Source organism: Coloeus monedula (genome assembly GCF_965178545.1).
Source record: "Coloeus monedula genome assembly, chromosome: 16".
Classification (NCBI taxonomy): domain Eukaryota; kingdom Metazoa; phylum Chordata; class Aves; order Passeriformes; family Corvidae; genus Coloeus; species Coloeus monedula.
This window is the reverse complement of record NC_138796.1, coordinates 5,477,994-5,493,808: the sequence shown is the minus strand read 5'-3', so window position 1 is coordinate 5,493,808 and position 15,815 is coordinate 5,477,994. Positions and strand designations below refer to the sequence as shown.

Below are 15,815 nucleotides of genomic sequence, written 5' to 3'. Positions count from 1 at the left end.
TCGACTCTGACCCTTCGTTTACAAGTGACTCATTTGACTGCAAGGATCTCTGATGTGGAAATGCTCAGATACGAATCAATTGCAGTTTTTGTCTCGGGTAAATGTTACTTGGCAATCCAAAAGAAATGAACAATGCTGAGACCGAGGCTCGCATAGAATAGTGCTCATATGTTTAAAGAATTCCTTTTACATGCCTGGTTTAGTTCTAGTCGGAGGATTTATGACTCCCCTTCTCCTAATAACTTATCTCAGAGCACAGTGTTTTTAAACACACACACACAGTCACAGAGACACACACACACACAAAACCAGCAGTTAACTCTTTTGCTGCCTGAAAGAACAGCACAGATGCATTTAAGTAAATTTAAAAAGGAGGTTTGGTGCTGATAGGGATTTTGTTTCTCCGTGGGAGGTTGGGATGGGGTAAGGATAGGGCTAGAAAGGGAGAGAAACATGTAGGTACAGTTTGCAAATCCCTGCTCCATAAAGAAACGATTGTGTGTAAGGAACGACCATTCCTACATGAATCAGCTCAGTGCGAATTCTGCAGTTATCTCTGATAAGGATAAAAGTAAAAGGGTTTCTCTGTACCCGAGCAAGAGTCCCTTCCTCTCAGAAGGCAGATGCAGCATTTCTATAAACAAAAATGTCTCTAGCCCTACCTTGTGCCAGTGCTTGCAACATGTGGAGCTGAAGCAACAGAAACGCCCACCATCCCCGACAGAAGATGAAACAGAAGTTTAACTTTATCATCATTCCGCCTCGCCTGCTATTCCTTCGGGCAATAATTTCACGATCCACCTTTCTTTCAACCGGTATTGCCTCACTGATCCCCATCCGATCCGACCGGCTGCCACTCCTGACAGCGCTTTGGTCATCGCTCATTCCGCACCCCCGGGCCGGGCTCTCTGTGGAGGGTCGGGAGCCTGTGCCCCGCGCTTTGGGGGGAAGCGAAGCCCCCACTTGCCAGGATCGGCGGGCTCTTTGATTTGTGCTCACTCCGCCTGCAAGCCGAGAGCAGCACTCCGTGTGCCTCCCGCTATGACAGTCGCCACCTAAGTCAATGTTTCTTGTGGAGGTATTGATTGCACCAAAACAACCAGTCAGAAATGTGAAACACATGTTTCTCTGCACTGTCACATCCGATGCCTTCAGCAGAGAGGGAGTAAGTTCATGGGCGTCAGTATTTCAGTAAATCCGGATCCTTCAGCACATCTCAAACAGGGGCAGGGAGAAACTGATCCATTTTAGCCACCAGCAGACAATCCAAAGAGAACCTTTCATACCGCAACGGTGATGGAAACTGTCATTTTTATGAAGCGTGGTGAGTTCTCCAGCATGTGTCCCATTCTGTTGTAAAAGCACTGCGATGGAAGTGTTAAATTCTCGTACAAGGAAAAAAAAAAAAAAAGCGACAAGGAAAAAAAACTAATTGAAAGTATCTCGTTATTCCTTGCGCTAAGGATTTATTTCAGACAATTTTAAGATTAGCCATGCAGACAGAGTAGTCTCCAGATATCCCCGCAAAGCTCTGCATAGTTTATATTAATCCGATTTTCCTTGGGATACAAATCTCTACCGTCAATAGAAGGGTTTGAAGGGTCCTCGAGCAGGTAAATCGAGCAGCTCTGGCTGTGATTCCAGCTCGCTGTGCAGTCAGCCACAGGCCAGTGCCGGTGTCACTTGAACTCTCACGTTCATCGGGAGGCAGGGAAAACCTCAGTTGATCCTGTCTCCCTCCTCAAAGGCTGGTGCCGATCCTTTCCTTCCAGGGAGACCAAGACAAAAATCACCTCTAACAGGGAAAGCGCTTTTTCTCTGGCCGGTTGTGGACGCAGCAAGGAAGCAAACCCTCAGCTGGACAGTGTCCGGGGCGGGGGGAGCGAAAATCTCCCGAAACAAACAGCAACAAGGTGAAATCCTCCCAGCTCTGCTGAGCCGGGCTCCTGCTCTCCGATCTGATGCAGCCCAGGGATCCCGGTCCTTCCTCCGAGCGTCTCTCCCTCACAGGCGCTGTAAACACAAGGGGGAAAGCGCGATCACAACAGCGGCGGCGGCGGCAATAAAACCCAACCGGAAAAAAAAAAAAAAAAAAAAAAAAAAAGAAAGCAAGCGCTGGCGGTTTTTACATTTGAACAGTGCATCGGGTATTGTTTCAGTCCCGCCTTCCGTAAAGGGAAAACTTTCGTGGGAGATTCCCTCCCCCCTTGTTAAAGGAAAGGAAAGAATAGGAGTAGTTATAAAAGAAGTGCACCAGGGATAAAGGCGAGTTAAAAACAAAGCACCTAAGCGCGAAGTTGATCAAACACGAGCCCCGCCGGCTCGCCCCCGCCCCCGAAAGCCTCCTCAACTTTTCTCACCGCCTCAGGCGGCAGCGCGGCGCAACCCTGCCCGCGCCCCCCGCCATCCCCCCGCGCCCACCTCGCCGTCCCCGCCCCGCGTCCCGGCTCTCCCTCGGCTCCCTCCGAACCGGCAGCGGCGCTGCTGGCTCACCTCCCGGCTCCCCGCACGGCTCTCCCGCCCACAGCTCCTCAGCCCACCTTCCCCTGACCTACACCTTACCAGCGGGGCTGGGAAGGGCGGGGGGGGGGCGCATCCTGCGCGAGGCTGAGGGGATATCGATGTGTGTGTGTGCATGTGTGTTTATCTGGAGGCGTGTGTATCTGTACGTGTGTGCCACTGTCGGGACTGGGCGGTGCGGGGCGGGAGGGGGCGGGGGGGTGGTTTCAGTACAGGTTCCGCAGCCGCGGGAGAGGGGACACAAACACCGCCATCCTCATCCCCTCACACGCCGCCGGCGCAGCGGGACCTGCGCTCCCCCCGGCCGGGCCGTTCATTGGGCGGGCGAGCGGGCGGGCAGCGCGCGCGCGCAGGGGGCCGCGCGCGCCCGCGCAAGGGCGGGAGCGGCGCTGTGTCTCGCGCCCCCCCTCTCCCCCCACCACCACCCCGCACGAGCCGGCCTGAGGGGACGCGGCCGCCGGACGCCGTCGCTTGTCCCCGTTCCCGTCCCCGTCCCCGTTCCCGTTCCCATCCCCGTTCCCGTAGTCCCGGCGGGGCGCTCCGTCGCCGCGTCCCCGCGCTAACAGCGCCCCCTATGCCCGCGCGGCGATGCCGCGGGCGCGGATACACCGGGCCCGCCCGGACAGGCCGGGCCGCCGCCTCCTCATCCCGGGCACGCCCGCGGCGGCCGCGCTTCCCGTGCGCCGGCGGGCGAGGAGCAGGAATGTGGTGACAGAGCCAAGGGAGCCCCGAGGTGCGAGTTAACCCCGTCCCTGCGCGCTGAGGTGTGCGGTGCTGCCGCGTTGCTGAGCGCGGTGCGGTTGTGCCCCTGAGGGCTGCAGGTTGGCAGAGCCAAAGTTGGAGGTTGGCTCTTGCTCCTTCTGCCTTTCTGACAGGCGGCGTGTGATGATGGAGCCTTGCAGCAAACACTGTACATTATCACATCAAACACAAGGTCATTTGTGTTACTAACTGCCGGTGTGATGGGTGTCTGACTGAGGTGCGTTACCCAAGAAAGCACTTTTTTCTCAAGCCTTTGTTATTTTACAGCATAAAATAAAGGTAAAGCAGCTTCACAGTTTACACCCCAGCACAGGTGAATACCTTCCCTGGTTCCAACAAGGTGAATGGTTTCCCTGGCAGTGTCTCCTGTGCCCAACACCTGCCCCTCAGGTGCCATTGCATCCGTCAGCATCCAGAGCTGCTGGGCAGCTTTTCCTCCCGACGCTCCGTTTTTATCTCACGGGTACATCTGTCTGCCATCTCCTACGCCAGTCCCTGCTTCCTCTAGTATCCAACAGGTTATTAAGTTTTACGACATCTCTCGTCTGCCCACCCTTTATCCCTCTATGTGCCAGCTTGTTCCTGTGTTCAAGAAGTTGCTGTAGTTAAATCCTCCTTATTGTGGCATCTTTTCGTGGTACAAGATATGAGGTCTATTCACCAGCCGCCTCTTCCTTGTGGTAAATAAAGTGAAAATAGCGATTCTGTTGTGCCTCTCACGTCACACTTTCCTTTTTTTTGTGCATAGACCACATTAATAATTATCTACACATATCAGGACTCAGTGCTTATGATTTTCCCTGTAATACGTCCGTTCTGAGAACAATGCAAACTGAACCCAGATTGTGTTCAGAACTGACCTCAAGGAAGTAACAATCTGTTTTTAACTCCCATTGCACCATTAACAGTAGTTATTTTACTGCAGCATGAAAAAAACCCTTTTTATTTAACCCGTAATTTTGGGTGGGACTGATTTACCTTAACTGGAAATGGAAAATATATTTAATTGTGTGTTGGGCAGTTTTGTTTTGGTGTTTTTTTAAGCACCGTTAACAAAGGAGCATGGGGCTGCTCAAGGAAATCTCAATTTAGGATTTCAAATTTAGTTTGATATCTAAGAAAGTCCTCAGTGCTTCCTCGCAAGTTCTAAGGGGGGCAATTTGCAGTGGTTATGATGGTATTGTCAAAAGTCTGGTGAAAGAGTCATTGTCAGACTGTTAAAACCAAGGTGCTACAAAGGAGAAATGCTCATTTCTGTAACATTGCTCAATTTCAGTGAAAGTTTGTTTCACTTTGAAATTAACATGTTTTCCTCGTAGCCTTTTAACCTGTTCAGCATGCAAACAGAAGCATAGGAAGGTAACTTACAAACATAAACATAGGAAGGTAACCTACAAACAGAAACATAGGAAAGTAACCTATTTTCATCACTCAGGTCTTGCTTTCTTACTTAAATATGGTTGTGTCTTTTATACTTGACATTTTGGGAGGAACGTTTGCAGTTTGTTATTTCCTTATTTTTAACAATGAGCATGTTTAAGAGGACAATATTCATGGTTGGGGTTTTTTTTTCTATTTACCGTGGTTACAGTAAACATACTTAATAGTGTTCATACCTGAAAAAATTATCTGAAATCTTGTTATCTAGATTAGTGAAAGCTTTTTACCGCTTCTCCCTCCTGCGTGCATGCAATAGTTAAATGTAGCAGGAATATTGGTAGGAAAACAGCTCTCTCACCTGAAAAAGCAGAAACAACAAATCTGACGATCATAAAGACAGAAAAAAAGGACGGGATGGATTTTCAGGAATTTTAAAAGTAAGCGCAGGAACAAAAGAAGCAAGGTAGTTAGTTTTATTTAAAAGTGGAAAACAAGAAGGTTAAAAGTCTTTTTATCAAGTACTTTTGTGTTTTGAAATGAGGTGTAAATGCAGTGAGATAATGAGACAAAAGAGAGAGGAGGAAAAGGCGTCACTGCTCAAGAGAGGCCATTTAATGAAAGGCGGCCTTCTAGCCAAGAAAGTGGAATCATGGAACTACTTCCACAGGAAAATCTCAGCAATGTTTTTTACAATACTTTCTATCTTCTGGGATACAGCTTATTGACTCTAACCATTGGAGTTAGCTGCGCTCCTATAGACAGAGCATTCTCATATGCATATAATTTTATAGGCTTTTTAAGGCTTTATTTGTTTGGGGGCTTTGGTTTTTTGTTTGGTTTTGAGCAATGCAGCAGGTTGTTGGGATCTGCTGTATCTCCTCATGCAGTCTCTGGTTCTTGCAGTCATTGATGGGCGGTACCCAACCGGCATCTAGATAATACCAAATGTGATGGGTTTTAGCCAAGTAATTGTTATGCTTTCTTTGGCTGTTTTAGTCCTGTAAGCCAAGTAATTGTATTGCATTCTCTTCTATTATAGAAAAAAACCCCAACAAAATTAATCAGGAATTTTTTTTATATGGTGTTTTCGTCAGTGCACTTTCTTTGATGACGATTTACTCTACCTGGAAAATTTAACTGGTAAAGAAAAAGTCTTTACCAAAACCTTTGAAAATTAGATGGAGAGCAATAGAAACATTATGACAGGCAAAATAAAAGTTAATATTCTAGTAAGGTCTTCATCATAAGTAATGTGGAAAAATTAATAGTTTTAATTCCCTGGATAGAAGGTATAGATCTTGTTGGAATCCTGAAAACAGTTTAATGGGTTGTTCCTACACTTCCATTTTCCTTCACTCAAAAGCTTAAAGTGCAAAACTCGGGACAAGCAGTTTTATTGACTACCACATGATAGTCCCAGAGGGTTTTTATATTGCCTTTCCTTTTCTCCCAAGAGGGACAGTGCTTTAGAAAACAATGACTTTGCAAGTAGAAAGTAACTTTCTTTCAAGTGGGAATTTTTTTCAGCATATTAAATCAACCTGAATTCAATGAACTTTTGGGAGGGGGCTAAAATCTTCCCTAACAAGGTTATATTCCCAAGGGACAGTAGCCAGCTGCTCTGCTTTTATCAAGTAAATATGCTTCTACGTCAGTAAGAAACATTGGAAGAGAAGGGAAAAGGTATCCCATTATATGCTGGAAGTCTCAAGGGAGACATTGGGCAATGACTTCACCACACGTCTGGAAGTATCTCCTGCAGCAAATGCTGTTGCAAGAACAAGAATAACTCCCATTAAATTTTACTGGGCTTAAATAACTTAATATGGTGTCAGTTTATAAAGCCCCCAAACAAACAGAATGACAAATTTTTGTTTTCTCCATGTGGTTTGAATTTACATAAAAGAAATTAGAATTAGATTTATGTACCTCTTAGGTCTGATTTTAAATTCAGAAATGTGAGCAAATTCAGAGCTAAATTCCTTCTCTTGCTGCTTAATATGATTGTGCTCAGGAGTGTGGGAACAGGCAAGGCACAGTTCTAAGGCACAGCGGTAAAAGATGAGGGCAGAATGAATATATTGAAATGTTTCGTGGCTTTTGTGAGCCTGAGAAGGATCCTGCTAGAGCTGTAGCACAGCTGTATTTATGCTCAAATACAGTTAAGCTTATGGAAGCAATGTCTGTGCAGTCAGGACAAGGGGCTAACGTGGTTTCTGAATTATCCCATCTCCTGTATTATCCCAAGGTAACGATAGGCTTTCCCATTTAGCCATCAGAAGAAATTCACAATGACCCAGCCATGTTGCCCTGCTGTGTTTTATGGAGTAGAGAGTTAGCGAAGTAACATAAAGGATCAAGACAACAGGTTCTGCGTTTTTGAAATGTAGACGTTTGAAAACATTCTCAGAGCCTGCCAGAGGAAGTCTACAGGGGCTATAATGATTCTACTCCACACAAGTTGGGGTAGAATGTAGAGAGAGATCTTCTCTTAAGAAGTCTGTGCCTTCAAACACCAGCGGGTCTGGCTACCCAGCCATGGGTTGCCGGGATCGCCCTTTCATGATTCTGATGATGCCCCAGGCATGAGTGACCTGAGCACTTTGAGAACTGTCTGAAATTGCCCGTAAATACTGGGGCAGACTTTGGACAAAGACTAAATGTGTCCGTTGAACTTAACCTTTGTACTTAAGAGTGCCATCTTGGGGACTTCCTCAACTTTCTAGTTGATCAGGAAAAAATAAATGAAGCAGAATCTGAAACCGTAAGTAGAAAAGAAATCTACTGAATTGCAGCTGAATATTAGCAGTGAAATGCATTAAGACATCAGCTTACCCTTGAGCACACTAGGCAGAAGACTTCCAGAGAATACATCACACTGTAGGGAGTGTGATGTTAGCTGCATTCTTTTTTCACCCCTCTCCTTTTTTTTTCATGGAACTAAACCAAAACCCATTCACAACATTAAAAAGTACTGCTTCTGAAGTAGGTAGGGCATAAAATGTTAAAACACTTTGAAACGAGATTAGATTTCATGGTGGTTTCCATTTTTCAATAGCTTTTGGATGAAAACCCCAGCAAATAAAAAACCCCACAAAATCCTAAACTGAAGTCCTTGTACCCTATGCAAGATCCATTGTGATTCCTGTTGATTACAATTTTCTGAATTTCCTGGCTAAGATTCTGTAATATGCCCATGGTCTCTCCCAGAGAGGGTGCTAGTTCAGTGATTAGTGAACTGGTTATTGTCTTCCATATCCTTATTCACAAAGATAAGTCTTGCAGTCCCTGAACAGTGCAGAAGACTGTTTTTGTCAGGGATATGGGTTATTTTCAGATGCAGTATAAACACCTTGTCTTAAGTAAGCAAAGACATCTGTTAGACACTTTGTGACAGGATTACATTATTATAGTGAAGAACAGTGTTAAATGTATACATGGAGATCATATTCCAAAACATAGCATATTCTTGAGATCCTGTAATTGAGAAATGCAAAGTGCTAGATGTGATGAGTTAGTTCATTATTACAACCCTACATTTTTCTGAATTGATTGACATGACTCAATGGAAAAGCCTTAGAAGCAAAATCCCAGTGTGATAAACAGATAACAAGAAGGAGGATGAAAACAATTACCACAAGGGCTTGAGCAGTTCCACTTACTAAAGGGGAGAAAACCGAATATCTTGGCCACATTGCTGCTACTGTAGTCTACAATTTGCCCATCATATAAAAATAAACAGGTCATGAAGTGGCAAAATGATCTTTAAAGAATAAATAGAAGGTATTTTCAGTGATTGGTCACCTTGGCTATAAATTATTTTTTCCTCCATAAGACATGAATATATATTGATTAGTAGTATTTTAAATTAAGATTCAAATCCAGAGGAATCTGCAACTGTGGAGATTTCACCAGATACTTTTCTGCCATAATGAGACCATGGCTTGTCTTTTAAGGACATTTTGGCTTTATTAGCCTTTTGGGCCTGAACACTTGTGTATCCAAGAATTTTCCGGATTTACTGATGACTGAAGTTGAGCCATCAATTTTAGCTCCTGTAACTCTGGATTACAAAAATAAAAAATGGACCAGACTGTTGGTTCAGGGAGATAAAGTAAGAAGGTTAATGTGAGTGAGCCACTGTGCCAGATGGTTTTTACAAGTACTGCTATTTTGGCATAAAATTAATGTTGTCCCAAAATATTTTTTGCCAGATATCTGGTGCAGAGATTCTGACCAGCAGGTTCTTATATTTAGCAGCCAAAATAATTTATTTGTCATCACTGTTCTCCTTGGCTGTATCTTGTGTACATCGACTCAGCCCTTCTCTTGACTGACTGTTATTCCACTGGCATCTACACAGTGCTTCACAGCTTTTTCTACTGGTTCTTCTCAGTTCTGTGATTATTGCTTTTTTTCCGAGTTTTTTTCTTTTTCTTCTTTTCTTTCTTTTTTTTTTTTTTTTAAGATGATCAAAAGCAATTATAATATATCTTTGAATCTGTTCAAGACAGGACAAGAGTTCAGATTAGCACTGAAGAGCTTTCCTTTCCACAGGTCTCTTATCATGATTCTGCTAACAGAAATTAATTTTGTAGAAATCCAGGCTTGGGCACGGACAGTACATTTCACCATTCTTACAGTTTTAGCTCAAGGTTATTATTGCTGCTCTGTGCTCAGAAGGGAAGAGTGCATACTAATTACAGACATTTTATCTTAATTTCCACAGCAATTAAATGTTATTTTTAAAGGCTAATCTGAAATATTTTCTAAGTGATCCACTTGGGTGACACCCTTGCACCATTTTTAGGAAAGCAATGAAAATGTATTTAAATGTGTACTAAGGTCTTGATTCAGAATCCAAATCTCATGTTTCACTATTAGTTTTCAGTAATACGTACAATATGAAATGCATATTCCTTGGAAAAAAACACCCACAACAAATGAGTTCACACCAGTGATAAATATAAACAGCAGCAGAATATCAGAATAGTTTTGACAGCATAGCTGATGTAAAGGAGAAATATTGGAGTAAAAATAAAATAAAACAATCTTTATTGAAGAAATTTATGTTTTAAAGAAAGTAGGAAAGCTTTGTGGTTATTTACACAGAAACCATTGATTTTTCTTAACTACTTTGTAATGCATCTATGCAGTAATTTAGAAAGCTTATACTTAAAACAGATGCCAGCATTATTCTTCAGAGAGTACTTGGAGCACAGTGAGTGTGAGACTGATGGATGCAGGAGAATCAATAGTTCAGAGAACTCCATCAGGTGCATACGTTTCGCATAGGTCAAGTTTGATGAAACCCCAGCTTCGTGAATCAACACTTCTGATGTAAATAATTCACAGTAATGGAAAAAAATCCACTATGCTTCTATGGGATGAATATAAATGCACTTTTAAAATAATTGTTAGTGAGCTGTAGTATGATCTGATTCTTGTAGCTGGTTTATACATACATGTGATCCTATTAATACAGAGTTTTAGTACAGCAAGAGATTGGAGATTTTTGTTTTAGTAATGAGTTTAGCAAAATAAGGAAAACTATAAACTTTAAACTGAGTGGCATTTGCAATACAATAACGCTGCAGCCTCTTTGCTCTTTTAATGAATATACTGTAAAAAAATCTATAAATCTTCAATTAGTATTTAAATCTGATCTCATTCCTGATTTTGTATGCGTATCTTCAGGTTTTAAATATTCCAAGATGACTCTAATATGACCTCCCTTTGGGAGCAGCTCCACAGGGTTCTCATAGGTCCAAGAGGAAAAGGTACAAACTACACAGTGAGGTGACTAGCACTCAGTGATCAGAACAGGACTCCTGTTGCTTTAACAGTGAAGAAAGTAAAGTTCAGCTTAGTCTGGATCTCCCTAAAGAGATAGAACTTAATTCTGATCCAGCATGTTTATTCACCTGCTGCAGCCCTATACATTTTAGTGTCACTACTTCTGGTTTTCACTGGTAGGGTGAAAAAACCAAAGGAAAAAAACAAAGTTATGTGTTGTTACCATTTTTTCTCCCCAAGAACTGTAGTGGATTCCAGATCAGAGACTATGTAGGATGAGAATAAGAGCTGCTTTGTTTTGCTGAGAATGTTTATCATTGCTTTTCCTGACAGTCTTATAGAGGAGCTTTTCAAGCCCCCTCACAAGGATGAAAATTAAGTAGATAAGGGTGAAACTTCAATATTGAGTTGTAACTTGGATTCATTCACACACAACTGAACTCAGTTATGAAATTTATAACCATAAAAGCCTAAATAAAAATAACAAGGGCAAAAGGAACTGATGGGAGATTGTATATTTTTCTTCTGTGCTTGTAGAGAAATAGCAATATATTTCCTTTTTAGTCAAAATTAATACTTTAAAAGAGTCACCAAGACGAATGCAAAATACCTTCAAATTTATAATGATTGAATAATATAAATATTATTTTATATTACATAATGCCTGGATATACCATGGATTCTTATAACATCTGTTGAACAAGATCTATGAACTGTCAGTGTCTCTTTAGCAATAAAATTTCCAGAAAACTGGAAAGAAAACCCAATGCTGTGTAAATATTTTAAAGTTAATGACGCCACAAGTAATCCCAGACATGTTAATTGAAGATCAGTTCTCATGCACTTAACAGACTGCTTAAGATGGAAACAGCAGAAACAAAATTAACAATCAGTGCTGATTGATCTGTTTTTTATGGAAAACAGATATTGAACAGGAATGCTGGTGCTGTGGATGACATCACAGCCTTGACAGATAGTCTCCCGTTTTTTCATGTAATGTACTTCATTTGGCCATAATATCTTGCCTGATTATGGTTTTAAAAACAAGTGGGTTATCTGATGTTCAGGCCTTTAGGTTGGAATGATAAACTGAAACAAACTTCAAAAAATCATCATCGGGTTGAAAGGTGTGTGGAAGTGTGTGTTCGGGGGAATTTTGTCAGATCTATTTTTAGGCTTGATGTTATTTAGGATCTTTCCTGGAGAATGACATTCTGATACATCTTTCATCTGTCAGGAAAGGCATGCTTTGGAAAGTAAAAAGTCCACAGCTGAAAAGTGATGCTAAATTATTTCAGACCACAAATAAGAGTAGAGGTTGTCAACAGTGAATTTGCATCTCTATGGTGACACTAGAAAAAGCTCAGCTGAGGCAACTGAAAGTGTGAAATTAGAGAACATAAACTGAAGAATGATAAATCCCTTTGTGGATGTCATAATTCCTGAGTAATGTGAACTCTAGCATGCTGGAGTTTGGAATTGAAGAGATTTTTAACATCTGAAATGAGATAATCACCACTGAGTTTAACTTGTTTTATTTTATTGCCGGTGTTCAGCAGCTTAAGTTTCCTGATCCATCCACTCAGACCATTCCTGTTGGTAACTGGTCTTTACATTCTTTACCTAGAAATGCAATGGCCTCTCTGTCCATAGAAGACATTGCTTATTTAGAAAATAATCTGTAAATAGTCTTTTTGCTATTCCAAATTACATTTTTCTTAATGTTCAATATTGCTTTCCAATAGAAATAATAGTTGTGTTAATATGCTAACTAGGAAGAATTGTTTGTGTACATGATTTAGCTTTAAAAATTATTGGGAGTTTGCAATATAAACCAACATTGCTTCATCAAACCCTAGAGAAACAGCTGCCTCACAAGCTGGGGTAAAAATCTGACCTTATCCATGGAAGTCTTTTCATTAGTTTTAGGGAGAAGACAGGGAAGGAAGTTGCTATTGCACGGTGGTTGATTGTTCTTGGTTTCACCTGAATCCAACGATCTTTGTTGATCACAGCAGCAGCCAAAGAATTACTCTAATGTGCAAGAAAGAAAACAAAAACACCAGAAAGCGTTCCAAATTCTGAGAGACTTGTCAAGAATAAAATGTGTTTGTTGCTTTGGTGACAAGAACAAAGCCAGCAAGGAAGGATGTTTGCAATTAAATCTTAAAAAAATTTCCAATTACATCTATTTCTAAAATGCATGGCAAAGTTAGCTTGAAGTCTCCATACTTCTTTTATATGACAAGAGAAACTTTGCCTTGTGACATTCATTGAACAATGTCACATCTTGCTTTTCCTTTCTCAACTCTTGAATCCAACCTCTCAAAAGGAGATTTACGCACTGTCTCAGAAATCTTACATACGTAGATTAAAAAGAAATAAATTGGCCTTGGATGTTGGCAAATCTCAAAACCATATGTTCAGAGAGTTCTTTCATTTGGTTGTAATTAATTTTTTACAAAATTAGTAGCTTTAATCAGTTGGATACCTGGATGGAGTCTGAATCCTGCTATGGGTGTTTGAAGTCTCAGGGAGTTGTAGTAGATCAAGAAAAGCTTTCATAGCTGTGGCCTTTCTACTTTCACTATATACATCTGTGCTAAATAATACTGAGACTAATTCTGCCCTTTGTCATAATGATATAAATCCAAAATAAAGCCTTAATACTGCAAGGACTTAGTGCATGTACTCCAGGCAAGAGACAAATCCCATATATTGCAGCAGTAATATATACATGCTTAACTTGCAGCAGATGAATATCTCTGCAGGATTTAATTTAAGCAGACACTTCTAGTTTCAGTGGATGTCACCTGGAGCAGAGCTTGGTGTGCTGGTTGGAGACATTGTGCCTTGCTTGCTGTTATTGCTTGATCTCTAACAAGTCCCAGGGGCTTCCAGTCACTTAGCGTTCATTATTTAGGCAAAAACTCATTAAAAGGCATCCTAAAATGCTGTAAAATAGTGATTACAGAACCTCTGAACAAAGAAAGAACAATACATCCTAAGCTGCTGGTTGAAATATCTAAGAAGTAGAATTTTTCAGTTACAAAGCATTTTAAATTATTCTGGGTTTAGTTACTTTAAGGTATATTTTTAAGTAGTATCCATAAATTTGTCCCTAGAAAAATATCAAAAGGGTGAAAAATAACCCTTGTTTTAGTTGTGCCCCTGTGCTGAGTAGTCACACATTGCATTGGCTCTCTGATAAACATTGCAGTGGAGAGTAATTCTGAAAAAGAAAAATGGAAGAGCAGCTTTCCTTCCAGCACATTGCAGTATAACGTCTTATGACACAGCTAAGTATAGCTAATTTATTTGGCGCAAAGGGGTTATTAAGATGAAGATTAATGCACAAATAACTCTTTTTCCTGGAAGCTTACTGTGATGCATAAACTCACAAAATCTGTTGCATGGGAGGGTTTACAACTGTGCTCAGTGTAGCTGGGATCTTTTTATCAGTGCAGTAATACTCAGGGTACTCTTCCAGAGGGCACTGCACAACAGGGGAGAAGGGCCTGGACATTCCTTTTACCACCACAAACATGTAAGTGTGTATATTGGAAGAGGAATGATTGTATCTGGGGTTCAAGAGGAGTCAGTGCCATGATTCCATACTGATAGAGAGCCTAGAGAAGTCAGTAAGTAACACATGAGACTTGGGGATTTTTTGGTAGCTGTTTCATAAATTATTAGACCATCATGGACTGCTTTTGTTTTGTTTTGCCTTTCTTTGGAGAACTGGGTATTAGGTAGAAATAATATTGTGATTTTGGGATCTTGCCCTGAGTAACCCCCTATATAACTTCCTCTATGCATCTAATGTGTATCATATGTCAGGGGTAATAATTTGCAGGAGTATGTCAGCATGTCCCTCTAGTAAGGTTAGAGGTAATAAACTGTTGTTAGTAGTTCCAAGGTCAAACCTTAGTTCTTTCCATGGAAATAAAAGATAGTGCTGCATTACCTTGTCAAGTTAATACAGTGTGATAGAGCAGCTCAGGCAGCACATCCTGAAAGACTGTAAATGTCTAATAGATTTAGGAAAACTGTACCTCAGGGAACATATTAGGAAGGATTCATCAATGGATCAAAACTGTCTTGGAGTCTTACTTATTGGGGACCAGCAGAGTTTTAAATTATTGCTTTCTTAAGAAAAGCCTCAAGACAAATTGTATTTCTTAGATTAGCTTTACACTAGTGGTCAATATTTTCTGTTGGAGAATTTCGAGGGTTTGTGGGGTTTTTTTTAACACTGGCATGAGCAATTTCAATAATTTGAACTCGGTAATTAAGTTTTGATTTTTTTCCCCAAGTGATTTTCAAATTACTTAATGTGCTGCTTATGGTCTGTCATTCTTTGCAGATGAAATTGGACATATTTGTGAAGTGTCTTGGAAGTATGTCTCTAATGACAAAGAACTTTAATTATAAGATATGGGTTTGCAAGTTGTGCATTAATTAGACACAAAATTATCAAAGTGTGACATTTGTACACATGTTCACACACAGACAGAACATCAGGAAGTTTTCATCCATAGATGTGGCCCAATGTATGTAAGCATTTGGAATCAATACTGGTTTAAGGGGAACAGCAATTAATAAGAATTCTGCTACTCTCTGTGTTTTGAATTGTTCTGCAATTCATCCCTGTGAAATCAGTTACCCGATATTTACAATGTGACTGAGGTAGAAACTGGCCTCTATTTAGTGTGTGATTGAATTTAGATGTCCCTGTTATGCTTATGCTGTTTAAAGTCATGATGGACTGTAACTCACAGCTTAAACAGGAAAACTTTATACCAAGGAGCAGATAAATAGGATTAAGTTAATAATTCTGCAGTTCTGGAGTAATTGCTATTTACAAAGCACAAACTGTGGTTTACTGATGACATCATTACAGTCTTGCTTTAATTAAAGTCTATATTGCCTGTGTTTTACTATGCCTCTTACTGTAAATTGATTTTATAGGGCACTAATTTGAAAACTGGATATTGCTGCAGAATAAGACTTGGTTATATTTTTGTGGCCTAAATGCTGCACAGTATTTAAGAATGCATTTAAAGTTAAGTATGTGTTCAGCAGTTTGGTTGAACTGTTACTTCTTTTATTCCATTTCATGCAAATTCATGCCTCAAATAGACATACTAAGGATATGATCCTTGTAATCTTACTGATGTTGAGTAATGCCTTAATTGCTAGACTGTCATTTTGACATAGACTATTCTAATTTCAGAACAAGAAAAAACAAATGCAAGTTATTTAGAAAGCTGTGTTTGAGCCTAGAATTAAAATGTTTTGACAGTATCACACAGAAGAGGAAATAAGGTTTTACATTAGTCTGGTATCAAATACAA

General features: G+C 40.9%; 1 protein-coding gene across 1 annotated transcript in view; it reads right to left on the bottom strand.

Annotated features, from left to right (window-relative positions):
- Positions 1 to 1,221, bottom strand: part of SDK1 (sidekick cell adhesion molecule 1) — a 381,963-nt gene extending 380,742 nt beyond the window's left edge. The window contains exon 1 of the mRNA XM_082292298.1: positions 663 to 1,221. Within this exon, the coding sequence (XP_082148424.1) occupies positions 663 to 1,122 (460 nt within the window). The 5' untranslated portion in view covers positions 1,123 to 1,221. The remainder of the gene's footprint in view (positions 1 to 662) is intronic.
- Positions 1,222 to 15,815: the final 14,594 nt, after the last annotated feature.